General features: G+C 41.4%; 2 protein-coding genes across 5 annotated transcripts; both read right to left on the bottom strand.

The window, feature by feature from the left end:
• Window positions 1–13345: 13345 nt before the first annotated feature.
• Window positions 13346–14926, bottom strand: LOC124209312 (switch 2-like). Its single transcript, XM_046607258.1, has 4 exons — window positions 14101–14926; window positions 13901–14025; window positions 13749–13827; window positions 13346–13681 (listed from the first exon to the last, which is right to left on the bottom strand). The coding sequence occupies exons 1-4, from the start codon at window positions 14133–14135 to the stop codon at window positions 13651–13653; spliced, it is 270 nt and encodes an 89-aa protein (XP_046463214.1). The 5' UTR covers window positions 14136–14926; the 3' UTR covers window positions 13346–13650.
• A 2714-nt stretch (window positions 14927–17640) lies between these two features.
• LOC124209311 (hemicentin-1-like) lies at window positions 17641–21501 on the bottom strand. 4 transcript variants are annotated; one of them, XM_046607257.1, is made up of 15 exons: window positions 21280–21501; window positions 21095–21173; window positions 20873–21027; window positions 20582–20807; window positions 20361–20497; window positions 20133–20292; window positions 19908–20062; window positions 19643–19838; window positions 19262–19570; window positions 19039–19196; window positions 18885–18984; window positions 18665–18817; window positions 18419–18595; window positions 17854–18349; window positions 17641–17778 (listed from the first exon to the last, which is right to left on the bottom strand). In XM_046607257.1, exons 1-14 carry the CDS (start codon window positions 21289–21291, stop codon window positions 18066–18068), a joined length of 2301 nt encoding a protein of 766 aa, XP_046463213.1. In that variant the 5' UTR covers window positions 21292–21501; the 3' UTR covers window positions 17641–17778; window positions 17854–18065. The 4 variants fall into 4 exon arrangements, with proteins under 4 accessions (XP_046463213.1, XP_046463210.1, XP_046463211.1 ...); XM_046607254.1 differs by having other exon boundaries at window positions 18419–18598; window positions 21280–21423; XM_046607255.1 differs by having other exon boundaries at window positions 17641–17773; window positions 18419–18598; window positions 21280–21423.
• Window positions 21502–21924: the final 423 nt, after the last annotated feature.

Below are 21924 nucleotides of genomic sequence, written 5' to 3'. Positions count from 1 at the left end.
TATAAATCCGCGTTCAAGACTAGACGGTATAAATTTGGTTGCCGCGATCCGTGAAATTATTGTTGACGCGTCGTGGAATCCGTCACACGATGTCTTCACAGAAGCAAACAGACAGCGTATTGGTTGACATCGCCCTCGAAAGAAAAGGCTGGCTTTTAGCATTTCACGAACATGATCCACTGCTCGACCAGAAGCATTGCTCTACATCTGGATTATTTAATTGTTGTTGGCTGGCAACCACCATCTCGTCCGAATAATAGATCGGTTCATTCAACTCGTTTCCGTTCGTGTTTTTCCGTTTTCCAAAACTTGGTGTGGTAACAAATAGTTTTGTGTCAAAGTGACTTAGATTTCGCCCAATTTCAGGTGAGGTCTCGTCGCCTGCTGTGCATTGGCAGGGAGAAATTAAAGAATAAATATATCATGGCATGGTGTGTCACAACTGCGATGTAGTCGGCTATCACGCCAAATATTGAACGGCGCCTAAAAAAGGAACCATTACTATGCGCTGCAATTACTGCAATGTGAAAGGGCATAAATTTGGAAACTGCCCAACACGTAACGCCTGGTTATTGAAATCAGTTGACATCCCCACTGAATTGGGTAAATTTGAATGTCTTGGTACGCCAATTTCGATACTATAAATCTGGATTAAAAAGATACTTTACAAAATTAAAGAATTCATTTTTTATTGCTTTTCCATTAGAATTTGGCCAAAAAATGGTGGTGAATTGGGATGTCACATGGTCTGATTTCTCAGATTGCAAGGGGTGCATTCTAAAGGCGTACAGGTACACCTACAAATATTGTGGTGGCGTCTTGATGACCCTATCCTGGCATCAACCGAACGAATACGTTCCCAAGTGGACAAACGAAAACGTGGTCTACACCACGCAGGTTTTTTCAAAGAAGAGGGTAAACACATACATGCCAATATCTTTCTGTAGTTTTGTATTCACCATTAATTATTCTATACATGTCTTTCTAGCTCGGTGTCAATGAAACTGAGCAATCTGATCCCCCAAATATAGTAATTGTATATATTATATGCATAACAAACATTTTATACAAAATATACATTTCATATTATCTCTCTAGAACATCTCCGCGGTTCAACCAGAGGAAACATCGTTACCCGACAAAGAGGTGTGTATTTAAAAAATATGTTTTCATTTCCGTCTACTTCATGTTAATTTCACGATCGTCATTTTCATAGGTAATGATGGTGGAAGACACTGAAATACCGAACCAAAATCTATAAGTGGTATATAATATATGCATTATACACGTTATATACAAAATGTACATATTATTTCATCCATTTAGGAGAGCTTCGTGGGTCAACTAGAGGAAAACCCATTTAAAAAAACATCATTGACATCAGCAATGTGTTTATGAAATTGAGGAATATCTTTCCCACAATATTGGCAGATTTTAGCTTTTTCTTTGACGTACCAATGATCCGAAATTGAGGTTTGAATGACTTGGAATTTACAATTTCCAAGACACCAAACATGTAGTTTTCCTTGATACGCCTAAAGGCATAAAAAATAAATGAAAACAACATAGAAATAAATAAGACATTGCAAAAATTGCAACACCTCGAACCGACCCTTATGAAAAACCGACTTAAAGCATTGCAAATACACACCATAACTATACATATATTACAAAGTATCAATATTACGAAGTATCAATTACATACCATTTCGTTTGAGCTAAAACATCATTTACCCTGATATTGTGAAATTTCCAACGTTCTTCGCTGGATAAGGACAGCAGATGTTTAATTTCTTCTATAATTTATTGGACGCTATGCACTTTCCAATTTTTTTCTTTAAGATGGTAGCAGTTATCCAGTGGGCAAAAAACACAGAGCGGCCATGGCACATCCAAAAGTTTAATAACTTATGTCTGCGAAGTTTGCCAACTTTTACCATGCGTTGAACTGACTCTCGCTCTGGTAAATTCACTGTAGGAAACAGAAAATTATCCATTTAACATTTTTCTACTGCAAAGTACTCTTTAAACACACGTTGCTTTACTATGTAAAATTCTTCAGTTTTACACGCACGATAAAATTCAGTAGGTGTAGTCATTTCAAAATCTAAGTCACTTTGATACAAAACTATTTGTTACCACACCAAGTTTTGGAAAACGGAAAAACTCGAACGGAAACAAGTTGAATGAACCGATCTATTATTCGGACGAGATGGTAGTAGCCAGCAAACAACAATTAAATAATCTAGATGTCGAGCAATTAAATAATGCTTGTGGTCGAGCAGTGGATCATGTTCGTTTAATGTTAAAAGCCAGTCTTTTCTTTCGAGAGCGAGGTCAACCAATACGCTGTCTGTTTGCTTCTGTGAAGACATCGTGTGACGGATTCACGGCGCGTCAAAAAGAATTACACGGATCGCGGCAACAAAATTTATACCGTCTAGTCTTGAACGTAGATTGCATAGGTTGTTAAATACATTGCACTCATTTTTACGTTCTTCCAGTGTGGTTTGCCCAACTAGGCGCAGTAATCCAGCCCTAAACGCCATGCCCAGAAACGATCTTGCATTATATCAAGAGCAAGGTACTGTGAAGAAATTACTGGTATATAATTACTGCTGGAAACAAAACTTAAACTTTCTTCGTGGTTTTCCAGGCTCACCCTGTTTCTTTCGTCCTCGCCAGCGAGAAATTCCTCGGCCAAATTCAACGAATGAAGAGACTGGTTAAACACCTGGACTTTTTCACAACTGCAACGACGAAGAATATCGATAATTAACGTAATTTTGCCACTATGCTCAATCTTGGACATATCTTTGTCTCTGACTTACAGAGACCACCGGGTGCTGGTTTTTCGCTGGATGGTATAGCCACTACTATTTCATCCTTTTCTACGTTTTCACGTTATCAGCAATTCGACTATCGACAAGGGCTTTGGGTTGGGTGCAGGTACGTCACAACTCATAAAAAAAATCAGCTAAATGCCCAGGGCGATTATGCATGCAGTCTAAGTTTTATCTATTACTGAATTACTGCTGGTAAAGATTCCTCTGCAAATCAAATATCTTCAAGTACAAAACATTCTCGTACTTTGGAGGTAGGAATGAGGACATAAATATACGAATCAAATCGTTGGACGATTTCTGAATTTAGACAAATTTTCTATAGATTGCAGTTAAAAAATATATAATCTACCATCGAGAATTTCGGGTAACACATGGGATCTGAGTTTCATCACTTTCTTACATTAGATTCAAATGAATCGGCTGACTGCCCCATGTGTTTCACAAGAAGTTCAATTAACTGTGCGACAGTCCCAATCAAAAACGGTTTCATAATTTTACTTTAGCATAGTAGGGGCGGGAAGAGTGATATGGAACGCTTGCCAAATGGGACAGTGGGAGGAAAAATAGTTAAAAGCGGATAGTTTTTAATTTTTTTAAATATTTATCCTGTTGTTTTAAAAGGCTAAACTGAGCCTGTCCCACATCACCCACCCCAGTGTCCAAATTCACCCAATGCCATAAGCTCCTCCCTCAATTTCTTCAAAAACTTTAAAATCGGTACAGGATATACCGTTTCTTCTAAAATTAACAACAAAATTCCTGGGAATGGAAATAAGCACAGAAAACATAAAAAAGAAAATAAATCAAATCGATTGGTTTATTCGGAAGTTACTACAGCATTAATAAAAAACCTGTCCCAATTTACCCCACTCTCTCCTGCTCAAGAAGATTATTCTGTATTATAGTTCCAGTTAACACAATTCTTCTTCGCGTTGAGATGTTACTAAGCGCTATCGCAGCTGCGGATTTTTCGTCAGACCAAGGATCTACTAGAGAACACCCGAAAACTGCTCGTTCTTCCACACTTACCTTCTATTCAGTCCAGGAATTTTAAAGAATCTCTTGTGGAACAAAATCAATTCCAACATGCACCGGAAGGTCAATGCTAGCTCCCTTATTTGGTTTTAATAATACAGTCCAGGAGTTTTTACAAATTCAAAAATTTAGCACTTTTGTCAAGGATTCCACGATACGTAAAAAATAATGACATGGTTCACGAACACCAAATTTATCCCGAAGCCACCAGCTTTGTTTGAAATTAGACAAGTCAGGAACGAAGACTGGGTGGATTTGTAACTGCATTGCACGCGTTTGTGTGCTGTTTTATTATTTCGGTCTGCCCATCTAGAAGAAAGAAATCTTCAATGAAAACGGTCGTTAGCGCACGCCGCACAATCAATCAATATCGCAACAAAATAAAAAAACCCGACTCACCGCGAAAACGACACCTGCTACTTTCGACACTAGCTACCCGGGGGGGTCGACACTGGCTACCTCGAAACTGACTACCCCACGCTGGCTACCCATACGGCCATACGGCATACGGCATATTTGCTACCCCTGGAAAACGGTAAATAGAATACTCCCCTGTGTCCTTGTGTGTTTTGGCCGTTTAATTATTGACTGTAACAAACAGTCTAAGCCTCTAAGGCTTTTGGCATATTGCAGCCTGATGTGATATACTTCTTTCATACAATATGCTTTGAACCAACCAAGTAAGTTAGAATTAAATTTGTCGTTTGGAATATTTTGATCTCCAGTACATTAAAAAATATTATCGAGTGTTGACTGTGAAGTCTTGAATAATTGACTGCGAATTCTCCAAAACTTTTTGTTCACAGTCAACTATCCAAGACTTTTTTGTTCACAGGCAACACTGGTCAACACTTGCAACACAATTAGAACAAACTAGTTGACTGCCAAAGGAAACATTTAAAAGAAGGGTTAATCTTCTTTAGCCAATGGAGGAAGCTGTTAAAGTAAGTTTCTTTAATTTAGAAACAGTTAAATTTCTACACTTTGTTGGCTATATGCTTGATTTCATAGGTGTTAGTCGACTGGTTATGAAAAACCAATTGCATAAATTAGGCTGATGATCACACTCATGGAGATTTGGACACTGTGATGGCATTGTAAGAACAACACAGTGAATTTTAAGAATAGCTTTATAGCTGATTTGCTAAGGCAGAGCAAGTCCAAAAAAGACAAAGGATATCATGGCAGTCGCTAGTGAATGAGGATAAAGAGACCATTCAACACCAAGTGTCTGAACTGGAAGTCAACTGGGATAATGTTTCCAAACCTTCAAACACCAGTTGTGAACGGCTTGAAGATGCATAAGTCCAGTCACAGACTTTGAACAAAGCAGTAAACATACTTCTTGAATGGTTCTCTGATGCCCTGATGAAACTGCAATTCCCTGATCTGATGAAGAACCAGAAGCACTAAAACATTTGGAAGATTAACATAAGTATGTCAAAGAGGTTAATGTTTTTTTCAAAATATGAACATGTCAAGCAATATTCTGTTGCCTGGATTGCAGATATTTGGAAGAGTTGTTCAAGAGAGAGACCGACAAAGACGATATGATGGCCCTGGCTCAAGCATCCTCGAAAAGGCTCACCCTGGCGCTGTATTATCTGTTATTCATCATTTGATTACTGTAGTACAATCTCGGTGGAAAGAGGGTTTGGAAAAATGATTAAGTTTTCAAGGAAATCATTGTCATACAAAATGTACAAAAATTGCCGAACTTATTTTCGCTAGTTTATTTTTTTTTTCAAACGCAATTTTAAGCAGACAAAAACTTTGTTGAGATTTGACTCTTCGTGTCAAAACAATAAACATACCGAACTGCCACCTAGCGATGAGAAATGTTAAAAATGAAGTGTTCATGAAAAGCGAGAAGCCAGTCCTTTCTTTCGAGGGCGAGGTCAGCCAACAGACTGTCTCTTGGCTTCGGTGAAGGTGGTCGATTTAGGTGACTGTTGGGATCGTATACATACAACTTATTCTCCCCCTCACTGAAATGACGTTTAATTTGATGTTCATTGATCACTCGGCATGATAGCAATTGCTTTGTGACCTAGATTTCAAAACAAAAAAGATTAGTATTCAAACAGTGATGATTCATTACTGAACTGTCATATTACTTGTCGATCATAAACTTTCTCTTCAATTTTGTCCCTTGTGCGATGAAGCGATAAATAAAGCATGGTTTCATTTGACCCAAACTTGAGCAGGCAATAATAAAAAGAAATTCGCGTCATCCGAAGGGGTTTACATGGAAAGAAATTAATTACGCACCGATAAACGCGGAAGATACTTGGACATCCTGCGACGGGTTCCACGACGCGTCAAAAAGAATGACACGGTTTACGACTACCAAATTTATCCCGACGCCACCAGCTTTAGTGGAAATGAGAAATAGTCTGGAATGGAGTGAATGGCGTGCTGTGAAGAAATTATTACTGGTAGGCCTACTGATTGCTGGAAACCAAACTTACTTCGTTGTTTTCCGGGATCGTTCTGTTTCTTTCATCCTCGCCTGCGAGAAATTCCTCGATAAAATTCAAAGTATGAAGAAACTGGCTAAAAACCAGGACTTTCTCCCCGCTCATCTTGCACCGGCGAAGAATATCGACAAGTAAAGTAATTTTCGCGCTATGTTCCATCCTCGACATATCTTCGTCTCTGACCAGTCGAGACCACCAGGTGCTGGATCGGCGCTGGATAGGAGCTTCCGTTTCATGATTTTCTTTGTTATCGGTAATTATTGTATCGGTCAGTGCCTTGGGATGTGTGCAGATCCGTTCCAACTCACGGAAATCCGCTAGACCTGGTGGACTGCCCGTTATTTATGGGTTTGGCAAAAAAATCAGTGAAATGTGCGGCAGTCCCAAGCAAAAGTGGTTTCACAAATTGTACCATAGCATGGTACTCAAGAAGATTATTCTGTATTGGAGTCCCAGTTAAGGTAATTCGTCGTCGCGTCGAAATGCTGCTAGCGGATTTTTCGTTTTTTAGTGTGTGCCCCTCATCGCAAACGACGAGCTCACGCCCAGGATCGACTAGAGAACATGTGATAACTACTCGGTCTTCAACATTAATCTTGGGGTTGGTTTTGTCGGTTAGAATACGGTACATCTCATATCCTATAACCATGACTCCTCCACTTTCCATCCAACTGCGTAGCACGCCCATTCGTGAGGGATTGTCTTTGCTGTTCACCATTTCATACCCCTTGACGACCGAAGATGTTGGAAGCCACAGCTTGAACTCATTAATCCAATTGAAAATGGTGCTTACAGGGAAAACTACTAGCACACGGTCCACCTAAGAATAAGAAGTAAAATATCATGAATCAATTACTGTTTTAATCTGAAGCTAAAAGCAGAATAAAGAACACACCAGGCAAAGTCTGTTTTTCAGCACTGTATGTGCTATGGTGACCACCTGCAGACTTTTCCCTAGTCCCATGCAATGTGCTAGAATAGATCCAGATCCAGATCCAGCATTCTCTCTGATTTTTCGACTGATTCAAAACAGTTATCCCACATAAACTTAATTCCTTTGACTTCATGATCCTTTAATTTAATGGCAAAATGGCCGTCAATCCTGACGCGTTCTAGCTCCTTTTCGGGGATAAATCCAGCACCATCCAGGGAATTGATTGATTAATGAGGTCTAAGTTTCCCCAGGAGGCTTGATGGTAAGCTTCTCGTTGGCAAGCCAATCTCCTTTTTCGCTTTTCTTCTTCGGCGACAACGTAACCGGGATTAGGTGATGGTGATGACTGAGTGAGCAGAGGTTGCAAAAGTGAATTGGTTTCATTAGTTACTGGTAACCTCACACGAATGTGAACAACAAGCTTAGGGGTGGAGGATTATTATGACCTGGTGGCCAAGTATGTGCCGGCATTTTCCACTACAGGCTTTTAGACTCAAGTTTAATTAAGCATATAGTGTATCTTTACTGGAACAGAGCAGCCTACAAAAGAGTAAGCTTATTTTCAATATTAATTATGTCCCAACTTTTAAAAAAAAAGCTTCATTACCTGACCCACACAACTTTTGTCAACAGCAGGTGGTTCTTCAGTAGCTATAGGCCCTTTATTGTGCAAGACCTCCACAACTTGCAGCTTTATCCAGAACAAGTGCTTGGAAAAGGTCAGTGCTTCTTCAAGAGACTTCGGTTGCAGAACTTTTTCAATCGAACGTTTTTCAATGATGTCTTTCAGTGCCGAATACGACTATCACACGACACGAATTTTACAAGTAATGCCTGCTTATCCTACGCTTAAAATAGGATTGTTTTTATCAGATTAAACATCATATTGTCGCGCACAAAACGTACAAGGGGAACGACGGAATGTCGTCGGAAGTAGAAATCTATCTTAAGTGCGTTGTTTATAAAATGTAATGTGATTATAATTGTGTAAGACAACGACGGACTTGAGACGTATGTACATATGCGTGGTGGTGGAAAAAACGTTTTTGATTTGTAGGTGACCCTTCCGACTGGTAGGTCACCTTGTTCCTCTCCCTATATTATCCAGCTTCACCTTTCACCAGAGTTAGTCTTTTACTGTTTGATCCCTCGTCAGATCTTTTGTTCTCTTTGTAGTTAGTTATTGGGTGATGGGCACTGTCGTCGAAGTAGTGTAGTGACGACAGTGACAGTGTTTTGCGGAGACTGCGCTATTTCCAAGCTCGAGCCAGCACTGGAAAACACTCTTTCTGATCGGCCACAGCAACCCAGCAGAACTGCCCGTGACATTTTGGTGGAGATGCAGGGTATTTGGGATTGCTAATCTGTGGTCCGGCCAGATCAACATTGATTAAGTGAACACAAAAAAAAACCTTGGAGTGAGCGCGAACACGGAAATGGGCGACTCAGACAGCTGTCTGCCGATTTATTCCCGATCATCGTAACGTGAAAGAGGAGACGACCTTGACGCCACGGGTTTGATTACACATCCTGGCCAACGATTGACAACATCGGACGGCGACGGAGCGACGCTACAAACGAAAACCATTTATAAGTTATCTTTTCTTTTTATTGTCTTACTTTTGCCTTTGTTAAAACTTTATGGTACTTGTTCAACCTAGCGTTTAGAATCGAATATGGCTGGTCGCGAGACTAGAGGTTTAGGGGCCGGTCGTGGTCGAGGGAGGAGGGCGAATGCTGATATCGACGTCGCAAACATAATAGAACCCAACCCGCTGGCACCGGAACGAAATGTTGAGCAGCCGGTTTTCCAGCCTCGCTACAGGGACCCTCCGATTTTTCGTGGTACTGCCGCGGAAGACGTGGTCAGTTGGGTGTTTAGGTTTGAACAAATAGCGGAATATAACCACTGGGATCCGGGCCAACGTTTGAGACATATCGGAATGTGTTTTGAAGGTGTGGCCGAAAAGTGGTACTGTGGTTTAATGACGCGAGCACGGCCGCCGGCAACTTTCGATGCCTTGCGTCAGGAGCTGCTTAGCGCGTTTAAATCCGTCAATTACGAGGATCATTTAGAGACAAAGCTACGGTCAAGGGTCCAGGGAAGTGAAGAGTCCTTTATCGATTACTTTCACGATGTTATGTTTATGTGTTCCCGAATTGATCCTGGCATGTCTGAAAGAGGGAAGATTGGACAGTTATTTCGAGGACTGTTGCCAGCCACCGTTCGGGGAATTTATCGCTTTATGACGCCGGATAGCACGACGAATGACTTGTTTAGGGAGGCCCAAATTTTTCTTCAAGGGGAGGATATCACCTCCAAACGGGAAACCCAACCGGACACCGTACCACAGACACAACCCGTCCTGCTTTTAAAAGAAGAAGAATCCAGTACGTCCAGTAGCCAACAGGAAACGAGTGGCGTTACAAAGGACGAGCTGAAACAGTTAGAAAAAAGAATCTTAGAGAATGTAACAAAAGCTATTGAACAAGTGAATCGACACGGGCCGCCCCACAACCGAAACGATCAAGGAAGACAACCAGCTAACTATCGGGGAAATAAACGAACCAGGGATGGGCGGCCTATCTGCAACGCGTGCGGCAAACCGGGACATATTGCTCAATTTTGCGGTAAGGGCAACGATGCTGGGGGAAAGGATGGACCGTCCACCAATCCAAAAGCCGAACCAGGACCATCCAACTCAACAAAAAACTAGAAACGGTGGACGATGGGGGGAGTTCCACCGCAGCCCCCACAGAATCGATCGAACCTTGTCTTTACCAAAGCAGTATGTAAAAATCATCATTTCGAAGCCATTGTGGATACAGGAGCGGGAATTTCTGTGATTTCCCCTGAATTTTGTAAATTTTTAAAACTTGTACCTAAGGAGCGATGGGAAGGACCGAAACTTTTGATGGCAAATGGGGCAGTTATTACTCCGGAAGCTTCCGTTAGTCTTGAAATTTTTGTAGAAGAAACCCCTATTTACATTGAAGCGGCGGTCTTTCCGATAAACGGCTATAAAGTGATATTGGGAAACGACGCGTTACGGCAACTTGATGTAATCAAAATCGAATACGAAAGGGAACAAGCGACGATATTTTCAGCTAACCCCGGAACCGAGCTCGACGTGCAGGGGGAGAAAGGTGAGATGGGAACGATTAGGAGCGAAGAATCCCGAGTAATACCCGCCTATTCCATAGTTACCGTTACCATGGAAGTCGATAAAAAGCCGTCTTATACATCCAAAACGCGTCAGATGATCGAACCCACCAATAAACTATTAATTGACAAGGGCGTCTCGGTAGGTCATCTCTTGTTACCAAATGAAGAATTAAAAGATACCGTCGAAATTCAAGTAGTAAATTTTTCTCGTGTCGACTAGTGGCTTAACAAAGGGACCGTACTGGGCAGTATTTTTCCTGTTGAAGTAGCGACAAATACTGCTGGTAAAGCTTCCTCTTCAAATCAAATATCTTCAAGTACAAAACATTCTCGTAATTTGGAGGTAGGAATGAGGACATAAATATACGAATCAAATCGTTGGACGATTTCTGAATTTAGACAAATTTTCTATAGATTGCAGTTAAAAAATATATAATCTACCATCGAGAATTTCGGGCAACACATGGGATCTAAGTTTCATCACTTTCTTACATCAGATTCAAATGAATCGGCTGACTGCCCTATGTGTTTCACAAGAAATTCAATTAACTGTGCGACAGTCCCAATCAAAAACGGTTTCATAATTTTACTTTAGCATAGTAGGGGCGGGAAGAGTGATATGGAACGCTTGCCAAATGGGACAGCGGGAGGAAAAATAGTTAAAAACGGATAGTTTTTATTTTTTTTTTAATATTTATCCTGTTGTTTTAAAAGGCTAAACTGAGCCTGTCCCACATCACCCACCCCAGTGTCCCAATTCACCCAATGCCATAAGCTCCTCCCTCAATTTCTTCAAAAACTTTAAAATCGGTACAGGATATACCGTTTCTTCTAAAATTAACAACAAAATTCCTGGGAATGGAAATAAGCACAGAAAACATAAAAAAGAAAATAAATCAAATCGATTGGTTTATTCGGAAGTTACTACAGCATTAATAAAAAACCTGTCCCAATTTACCAAACTCTCTCCTACTCAAGAAGATTATTCTGTATTATAGTTCCAGTTGACACAATTCTTCTTCGCGTTGAGATGTTACTAAGCGCTATCGCAGCTGCGGATTTTTCGTTAATTTTAGTATGTGCCCTTCATCACAAACGACGAGCTCAGACCAAGGATCTACTAGAGAACACCCGAAAACTGCTCGTTCTTCCAACCTTACCTTCTATTCAGTCCAGGAAATTTAAAGAATATCTTGTGGAACAAAATCATTTTCAACATGCACCGGAAGGTCAATGCTAGCTCCCTTTGGTTTTAATAATACAGTCCAGGAGTTTTTACAAATTCAAAAATTTAGCACTTTTGTCAAGGATTCCACGATACGTAAAAAATAATGACATGGTTCACGAACACCAAATTTATCCCGATGCCACCAGCTTTGTTTGAAATTATACAAGTCAGAAACGAAGACTGGGTGGATTTGTAACTGCATTGCACGCGTTTGTGTGCAGTTTTATTATTGTGGTCTGCCCATCTAGAAGAAAGAAATCTTCAATGAAAACGGTTGTAAGCGCACAATCATTCAATATCGCAACAAAATAAAAAACCCTACTCACCGCGAAAACGACACCTGCTACTTTCGACACTAACTACCCGGGGGGGGGGGTCGACACTGGCTACCTCGACACTGACTACCCCACGCTGGCTACCCATACGGACATACGTCATACGGCATATTTTCTACCCCTGGAAAACGGTAAATAGAATACTCCCCTGTGTCCTTGTGTGTTTTGGCCGGCTAATTATTGACTGTAACAAACAGTCTAAGCCTCTAAGGCTTTTGGCATATTGCAGCCTGATCAATGTGATATGCTTCTTTCATACAATATGCTTTGAACCAACCAAGTAAGTTAGAATTAAATTTGTCGTTTGGAATATTTTGATCTCCAGTACATTTAAATATATTATCGAGTGTTGACTGTGAAGTCTTGGATAATTGACTGCGAATTCTCCAAAACTTTTTGTTCGCAGTCAACTATCCAAGACTTTTTTTTTCACAGGCAACACTGGTCAACACTCGCAACACAATTAGAACAAACTAGTTGACTGCCGAAGGAAACATTTAAAAGAAGGGTTGCTCTTCTTTAGCCAATGGAGGAAGCTGTTAAAGTAAGTTTCTTTAATTTAGAAACAGTTAAATTTACTCTACACTTTGTTGGCTATATGCTTGATTTCATAGGTGTTAGTCGACTGGTTATGAAAAACCAATTGCATAAATTAGGCTGAAGATCACACTCATGGAGATTTGGACACTGTGATGGCATTGTAAGAACAACACAGTGAATTTAAAGAAGAGCTTTATAGCTGATTTGCTAAGGCAGAGCAAGTCCAAAAAAGGCAAAGGATATCATGGCAGTCGCTAGTGAATGAGGATAAAGAGACCATTCAAAACCAAGTGTCTGAACTGGAAGTCAACTGGGATAATGTTTCCAAACCTTCAAACACCAGTTGTTAACGGCTTGAAGATGCATAAGTCCAGTCACAGACTTTGAACAAAGCAGTAAACATACTTCTTGAATGGTTCTCTGATGCCCTGATGAAACTGCAATTCCCTGATATGATGAAGAACCAGAAGCACTGCAACATTGGGAAGATTAACATAAGTAAGTCGAAGAGGTTAATGTATTTTCAAAATATGAACATGTCAAGCAATATTCTGTTGCCTGGATTGCAGATATTTGGAAGAGTTGTTCAAGAGAGAGACCAACAAAGACGATTTAATGGCCCTGGCTCAAGCATCCTCGAAAAGGCTCACCCTGGCGCTGTATTATCTGTTATTCATCATTTGATTACTGTCGTACAATCTCGGTGGAAAGAGGGTTTGGCAAAATGATTAAGTTTTCAAGGAATTCATTGTCATACAAAATGTACAAAAATTGCCGAACGTATTTTCGCTAGTTTATTTTATTTTTTTCAAACGCAATTTTAAGCAGACAAAAACTTTGTTGAAATTTGACTCTTCGTGTCAAAACAATAAACATACCGAACTGCCACCTAGCGATGAGAAATGTTAAAAATGAAGTGTTCATGAAAAGCAAGAAGCCAGTCCTTTCTTTCGAGGGCGAGGTCAGCCAACAGACTGTCTCTTGGCTTCGGTGAAGATGGTCGATTTAGGTGACTGTTGGGATTGTATGTATACAACTTATTCAAGTCCCCCTTACTGAAATGACGTTTAATTTGATGTTCATCGATCACTCGGCATGATAGCGATTGCTTTGTGACCTAGATTTCAAAACAAAAAAAATTAGTATTCAAACAGTGATGATTCATTACTGAACTGTCATATTACTTGTCGATCATAAATTTTCTCTTCAATTGTCCCTTGTGCGATGAAGCGATAAACAAAGCATGGTTTCGTTTGACCCAAACTTGAGCAGGCAATAATAAAAAGAAATTCGCGTCATCCGAAGGGGTTTACATGGAAAGAAATTAATTACGCACCGATAAACGCGGAAGATACTTGGACATCCTGCGACGGGTTCCACGACGCGTCAAAAAGAATGACACGGTTTACGACTACCAAATTTATCCCGACGCCACCAGCTTTAGTGGAAATGAGAAATAGTCTGGAATGGAGTGAATGGCGTGCTGTGAAGAAATTATTACTGGTAGGCCTACTGATTGCTGGAAACCAAACTTACTTCGTTGTTTTCCGGGATCGTTCTGTTTCTTTCATCCTCGCCTGCGAGAAATTCCTCGATAAAATTCAAAGTATGAAGAAACTGGCTAAAAACCAGGACTTTCTCCCCGCTCATCTTGCACCGGCGAAGAATATCGACAAGTAAAGTAATTTTCGCGCTATGTTCCATCCTCGACATATCTTCGTCTCTGAACAGTCGAGACCACCAGGTGCTGGATCGGCGCTGGATAGGAGCTTCCGTTTCATGATTTTCTTCGTTATCGGTAATTCGAGTATCGGTCAGTGCCTTGGGATGTGTGCAGATCCGTTCCAACTCATGGAAATCCGCTAGCCCTGGCGGACTGCCCGTTATTTATGGGTTTGGCAAAAAAATCAGTGAAATGTGCGGCAGTCCCAAGCAAAAGTGGTTTCACAAATTGTACCATAGCATGGTACTCAAGAAGATTATTCTGTATTGGAGTCCCAGTTAAGGTAATCCTTCGTCGCGTCGAAATCTTGCTAGCGGATTTTTCGTTTTTTAGTGTGTGCCCCTCATCGCAAACGACGAGCTCAGGCCCAGGATCGACTAGAGAAAATGTGATAACTACTCGGTCTTCAACATTAATCTTGGGGTTGGTTTTGTCGGTTAGAATACGGTACATCTCATATCCTATAACCATGACTCCTCCACTTTCCATCCAACTGCGTAGCACGCCCATTCGTGAGGGATTGTCTTTGCTGTTCACCATTTCATACACCTTGACGACCGAAGATGTTGGAAGCCAAAGCTTGAACTCATTAATCCAATTGAAAATGGTGCTTACAGGGCAAACTACTAGCACACGGTCCACCTAAGAATAAGAAGTAAAAATCATGAATCAATTACTGTTTTAATCTGAAGCTAAAAGCAGAATAAAGAACACACCAGGCAAAGTCTGTTATTCAGCACTGTATGTGCTATGGTGACCACCTGCAGACTTTTCCCTAGTCCCATGCAATGGGCTAGAATGGATCCAGATCCAGCGTTCTCTCTGATTTTTCGACTGATTCAAAACAGTTATCCCACATAAACTTAATTCCTTTGACTTGATGATCCTTTAATTTAATGGCAAAATGGCCGTCAATCCTGACGCGTTCCAGCTCCTTTTCGGGGATAAATCCAGCACCATCCAGGGAATTGATTGATTAATGAGGTCTAAGTTTCCCCAGGAGGCTTGATGGTAAGCTTCTCGTTGGCAAGCCAATCTCCTTTTTCGCTTTTCTTCTTCGGCGACAACGTCACCGGGATTAGGTGATGGTGATGACTGAGTGAGCAGAGGTTGCAAAAGTGAATTGGTTTCATTAGTTACTGGTAACCTCACACGAATGTGAACAACAAGCTTAGGGGTGGAGGATTATTATGACCTGGTGGCCAAGTATGTGCCGGCATTTTCCACTACAGGCTTTTAGACTCAAGTTTAATTAAGCATATAGTGTATCTTTACTGGAACAGAGCAGCCTACAAAAGAGTAAGCTTATTTTCAATATTAATTATGTCCCAACTTTTAAATAAAAAGCTTCATTACCTGACCCACACAACTTTTGTCAACAGCAGGTGGTTCTTCAGTAGCTATAGGCCCTTTATTGTGCAAGACCTCCACAACTTGCAGCTTTATCCAGAACAAGTGCTTGGAAAAGGTCAGTGCTTCTTCAAGAGACTTCGGTTGCAGAACTTTTTCAATCGAACGTTTTTCAATGATGTCTTTCAGTGCCGAATCCGACTATCACACGACACGAATTTTACAAGTAATGCCTGCTTATCCTACGCTTAAAATAGGATTGTTTTTATCAGATTAAACATCATATTGTCGCGCACAAAACGTACAAGGGGAACGACGGAATGTCGTCGGAAGTAGAAATCTATCTTAAGTGCGTTGTTTATAAAATGTAATGTGATTATAATTGTGTAAGACGACGACGGACTTGAGACGTATGTAGGTCACCTTGTTCCTCTCCCTATATAATCCAGCTTCACTTTCCACCAGGAGTTAGTCTTTTACTGTCTTGATCCCTCGTCAGATCTTTTGTTCTCTTTGTAGTTACTTATTGGGTGATGGGCACTGTCGTCGAAGTAGTGTAGTGACGACAGTGACAGTGCGGAAAACACTCTTTCTGATCGGCGACAGCAACCCAACAGAACTGCCCGTGACAATATCATAAAATTGTTTAATCTTAATTTATAAATTGTAATATCTTACGAGAACACTTATGTAAAATAAATCACGAGTTTCAGTAACATTGGCGGGAAAGAATAGGTTCCTTGCATTAATAAGGGATTCCTTTGAAAAAAATATCATTAGAATCAGTTTTTCACGCTGATTGTCAAATTTCCCCCCTTTTCACCCTTTTTCGTGCTGCCTGTACCCCCTCTTTTGCCCTTAGGGCCGAAAGGCGAAAGACGAAAAGGGTAAAAAGGGGGGAAATTTATCCCATTTTAAGGACCACCCACCAAAAATGGCGTGGGGTCCGTTTTAAAATGGGGGGAGCCTAACTCAACTTTTAAGTGAGATTACGGGAGGAAATTATTATTTTAAAAATAAAAAAAAAAATACCATGAGAATCAACGTGAAAAACTGATTCTAATGATATTTGTTTCAAAGGAATCCCTTATTCATGCAAGGACCCTATGGCCTATTCAACCAGAACAGTCTCAGGGGAAAATATTGTGAAACTGCCAGTCACGTGATAAATCACGTGATAAAACTTATTGTTTGGTCCACCAGATGGCGCGTGTCTTCATTGGCAAGCCATTAGATTCAGACTTTCAAGAGAAAATTCGACGTTTTCCATCATGAAAGTTAAACTGGTAATTCCAGCTTGAATTCCCCAAGTTTTTCATGGTTATTATGCTTGTTTAAATTTACAGGTAATCTAGCCTATTTAATTTTACACTTGGCAAAATTGAGGATGGCACGTTAGGTGATCGTAACGGTCGAGTCTATTGTACCGTCAGGCCGCTAGGGGCGCTCTGACGGCTGACGGTTGGGGGCTCCCCTCTCTTGTCTCTACATCTGACGGCTGGAGCTACCCTACCCCTTTCTGACGGCTGGGTGTACGGACCCTATCCTTCCCGGACCCTACCCTTTCCAGAACCGTCAGGCCGCTAGAGGCGCTGTGACGTCCGGGTGTGCCCTCCCCCTATCTGACGGCTGGAATAACCCTTCCCCTTTCTGACGGCTGGGTGTACCGCGTCCGTACCGTGTACCAGAACCGTCAGGCCGCTAGAGGCGCTGTGACATTTAATCGGGGATCTATTACCTTATTCATAATATTTTTTTTGTTTTTTTTTAATATTTGCATTGTACTGTACAATTTCAGCACAGTCTGCATAGAATGTAGTTAAAGTTGAAGTGTAGAAATGAAAATCTTTCTGTAACGTCGAGGGAAGAATATAGTGTTTGAACTTTGAAGTAAAGTAATAACCTTGTTATCCCGGAGAGTTGATAACTCACGACCTACGGGACAACTCACAACCGTGCTTCAATTATCACCCGGAGGCTTATCCGACTCACCCACCGGACTCTTAATTTGATTCTTTTTATTTTCCACAAACATTTTGACATTTGGCATCCATGTTGTGATCTGCGATTTTCAAACAGCGTTCCTCTCTATATGGATCTCATCATGTAAATGGTCATTTTTTAAATTCAATTTTCCTGTTCTTTAAAGTCTATTATTTTTTGCTCGATTTTGAATAAAATTAACTCATTTGAATGGTAATTAAATTTTTTTTTACCGTCATTTTTATTGGGTCAGTTAGTGAATTTGAATTCCGATTTCGGACGTGGCATAAAATGTGGATATGTAGTAGCCAAAACCGTTGTCACATCAAATTTAGCGTGTGATTCTCGTTTCCCAATTTAGTGTGATAATATCTATTTACAAGAAAGTGTCATGCATACGTGTGTAAGAAGAAGGGGGGATTCTAGATATATGTAATAATATTAATTATAAAATTTGAAGATTGAAACTCTGTTCAGTGGTGCCGGCGACGTTATCGAAACGGCAAGTGTAAACGCCACCGTTCACGGAGCTGTCGGCCGCTAGAATTTTCAATCGAACTCCGTCGGCCGTCGGTTCGATCCATTCATCCGGAACAGGATCCCCGTTCAACAGCCACTGATAACCCGGACTGGGCAGGCCGTCGGCCAGACAAAAAAGTTCTGTCGATTTCCCTTGTTCAACTGACACCGTCGAATCGCTGCTCTTGATGATCACCGGCTCTCGCGCATCTTTGAAATTCCCCGCCAATAAAATTTGAATTGAAATTCTTTAAACAATTAGCCATTAGAAAATATTACCTTGAATCTGGATGGGAATGGCAATGCGGGACCCGTCCGCCGAGGAGTGAAACGTCCAGGTGAAAACTTCTCCGGCCACGACACTGTGACCGAGTTGATCCGAATTCGTGTTGATTCCTTTAATTCTGTAACAGTATCCCCTTTTATCTAAGCAATGCCTTTTAGAAATATTGAAACCTGCTTCCCGCAGGTCATTTTTTAATTATCACGTATATTTTAATACAATTATTTTAAACTGAATAAAACCTGAAGGCGGATTGGATAAGTCGAGCGGAAGAGTTGTTCCATCCGCTTGGGTCCACAGCCACAAACCGCTGCCGTTGGTGTTGTAAAACGTGTTGACGACCCAACCCAAATAGAAGAACCGTTCCGGCTCGTTGCCCGTCTCGTTAGTTGAATCTTTATATTAAATTGATCAATTCAAATTCGAATTGATTCGACAGGATAATTAATTAGGATCACTCACCTTCCACGACGCTTTTAATGTAAATCGTCAACGGTTCCAGGACGATGTGGCCTTTGCGATCGATTTGCCGGGAAGTATCGACATCCCAAACGGTTTCATCCTGAAAATCAAATTAAAATCAAACACCTTATTTAATTAAAATGGATGGAATTACATTTTCGCTGGATCGACGGGTGAACGTCTGACACGGGAGCGGAGGCCGACACTGAAGGAACGAGAATCCGACGATGGGCGGCTGAGAATTGATCCAGAAAAGTGGCGAAACGAGTTCGAAGGAATAGCGCCAGCTCATCATCATCGCTTGCGGCCGCTCTATGTTTACGTCAATCGTTATTTTTTTAAATGAATCGGGTAGAAAATGTTAATTCAAATTTTACGTTCATCGACAACGAGAGTGAAGTTGACGCTCTTGCGCTGCTTGCCGGAAGTGGCGACTAGACGGTAGACACCGTTGTCGGCCACCGTTGCGTCTCTGATCTTCAGGTAAGTTTTGCCCCAACTGCGGTGGACGACGTATTTGGACGACGGCCTGATCGGCTCCGCTTCGTTGTCCTTGTACCAGTCGACGGCGGGGTCCGGGCGGGCGTCGACGTAGACGACGAACGTCGCCGTTTTGCCGGCCTCCACATCTCGTGGGCCGTCGTTGTACGGCGTCGATACCAGTAGAAACGATTCATCTTCTTTATCTGTGATTGCAATCACCAAATAATTAAATTAAATTAATCATTTTAAATGAATTAAATTTTTTTTTTGTATACGATGGATGTTGACAAACACTTCGGCCCATTCCATCGTGCTGGTTTCTTTGGAGCTTTGGTGGCTGGCGCACATGTACAAACCGCTGTCGTCCAGGGTGGCGTTGACGACTCGCAGGGAGGACCTCACCGTCGTCCGCTTCTTTCCACCTCTCGGCGTCGCGTTCAAAACGACTTTCTCCGACCGAACTCTCCTGCCCTGTCGTTTCAATTTTTCAACTGATTGAGCCTCTAAAAAAATTTAATTTGATGGGTAACAAAAACTCACGTCGATGCCTTGAAGTTGAGGGACCATCCAGAATAATTCGACGGTTAAATTTTGGCTCTGGTAAAATGTGGTGGAACAATTGAGCTGGAAGTGAGAACTGACGACAAGTCGTCTGGTGGGCATCTGGATCAGCACGTCCGACTCCATCGCAATGACTAAATTAATAAGAGAGTGTAAGATCTCTCCGGAAGATGTTAATTAATTTTAGGATAGGATGGAACGTACGTGGTTTGAATGGCTGCCAGATGTAGACGGGATTATCGGCCTCGAATCCTTTTGGGTGGCGGGCCAAGCACCGGTACACGGGCAAATTACTGTTGGCCGCCGAGTTGAGGAAATCGTTATCGACGTAGAATCCGACGTGAGGGTCGTACACCCAATCCGCCTATTTCAAATAACCCGCCAAAATAAATTTTTAAAAAATTCCAATTTGAATATTAAATTGATATGTACTTTGGTGTCCTTGTCGATCATGACCGACATCTCAATGTCGGGATGAGACGGTTTACACGGAACGATGACCGAGTAGCGGGACAATCTCTGCGAAAACATCATCACTTGTCTGTGTTGCACAATCAGATTGTCCTCGTCTGTTCAAAATTGGGAGATTCAAAAATGGCGCCAGTTGTTAATTCAAATTTTAATTTAAAATAAAAAGGAAAATAGCAACTCGCCTTCGACGAAAATGTAGGTCCTGATGCCGTCATCGCCGTCGTCGTTGTCGCGATTGTGACAGGCGTAATAGCCGGTGTCCGTGTAACTGGCCTCCGACACCGTCAGGATGGACCGATAAGGATAAGCGAATAGTCCGTCGCGATTGGCCGACTCATCTTCGACGTCGTAAAGTTGAATGTCCTCGATGGAGATGCGATCTTCCAGCTCGTTCTTCAGGACGACTCCCTTTATTTATAGACAAATTAAAATTGGAATTGGATTTTTTGTGGGGGAGATTTGTTGTGGATTACGTAATCTCGGGTCTCCAAGATGCTGGGCAGTTTCCAGTCGAGATTGAAATCGGCTTCGCAGATGATTTGGAATGTGACGCCAGTTTTGAAAATCTTGTCGGATTCGTCGGGTAAGAGGCGAATGCTCGGCCTTTCCTGCTCGGCCACTTCAACTTCTATAATCATCAAATTATTTTAAATGTTATACATTTTCAAATTTTAATTGGTAAATTGCATCAGCACCTTTGGCAGCGTTGATTGATGACGGTGGCAAAACGGACGACTGGATCGCAGCGATCCAACCGACAAGAAACACGAAAAACTGGCGAAAAATTCCATGTGAAAGAAAATGTCACGTCATCAAAAGTTTTCAAATTTTTTCTCAAGAAATTCAAATTAGAGTTAAAAATAAAAAAGATGTTACTCACCGATAATTTCATGGTGACTGCCCCTGGCGTAAGAATGTCGTTCACTGACGACCTCCTCCGTCCAGCGCGAATATGAACGCCGTGTGGACTATAGCCGGACCAAAATGTTCAATAACACATCGTCACACTCATCAAAAGATTAAAGAAATAATTAAATTTCAAAAATTTATTATTGCGCCAGCAGCAGCTGCAGCAGCAGCGGAGAATCGCCCAGTGACTGCTGTAACTGTTTACATGTGTATAAATATGATAATAATAATACAAGCCAATCGCAATCGCAATCGACCTATTGAACTTTATTTCCATCTTGGCTCTATGCTGGACCGCGCGCTGCTGGCCTAAATAGCTCTCGGCAACCGAGAGGAAGTGTCGGTTGATGGCGATAGTGTATAAGAAGATTCCAGTTGTACATCACCACCAACATTTGAGAACGAAGGGTCATCTCTCCGCACTTTCAGGTTCAAAGGCAATTTATAACGAGAAATTTTCAAACAGGAAATTTGTTATTTATTTTATTTTTACTTATTTTTTTTTTCCCTGGGGTTTTTCATTTCGATGATGAATGGCCTGTTGTTGCCCATAGATGGCGAAACAAACCAGTCGAACGCGGAAGAAATAAAATTGTCAGCTTCTTCTACCTGCGCT

The sequence above is a fragment of the Daphnia pulex genome, chromosome 12, assembly GCF_021134715.1.
Source record: "Daphnia pulex isolate KAP4 chromosome 12, ASM2113471v1".
NCBI lineage: Eukaryota > Metazoa > Arthropoda > Branchiopoda > Diplostraca > Daphniidae > Daphnia > Daphnia pulex.
The sequence above is the reverse complement of the archived record's forward strand: the minus strand, read 5'-3'. Positions and strand labels throughout refer to the sequence as shown.

Bases quoted from the DNA above. Each gene is read 5' to 3' on its own strand.
- LOC124209311 (XM_046607254.1), bottom strand. The intron at 19,839-19,907 runs GTGAGTTTTTGT...TTGAAACGACAG, and splicing joins CTCAACTTCAAGGCATCGAC to GGCAGGAGAGTTCGGTCGGA. The intron at 19,571-19,642 runs GTATACAAAAAA...TTGCAATCACAG, and splicing joins AGTGTTTGTCAACATCCATC to ATAAAGAAGATGAATCGTTT.
- LOC124209312 (XM_046607258.1), bottom strand. From the start codon at position 14,135: ATGAAAGAAACAGAACGATCCCGGAAAACAACGAA. The intron at 14,026-14,100 runs GTAAGTTTGGTT...ACTCCATTCCAG, and splicing joins CGATCCCGGAAAACAACGAA to ACTATTTCTCATTTCCACTA. The intron at 13,828-13,900 runs GTGCGTAATTAA...TGCCTGCTCAAG, and splicing joins AGTATCTTCCGCGTTTATCG to TTTGGGTCAAACGAAACCAT.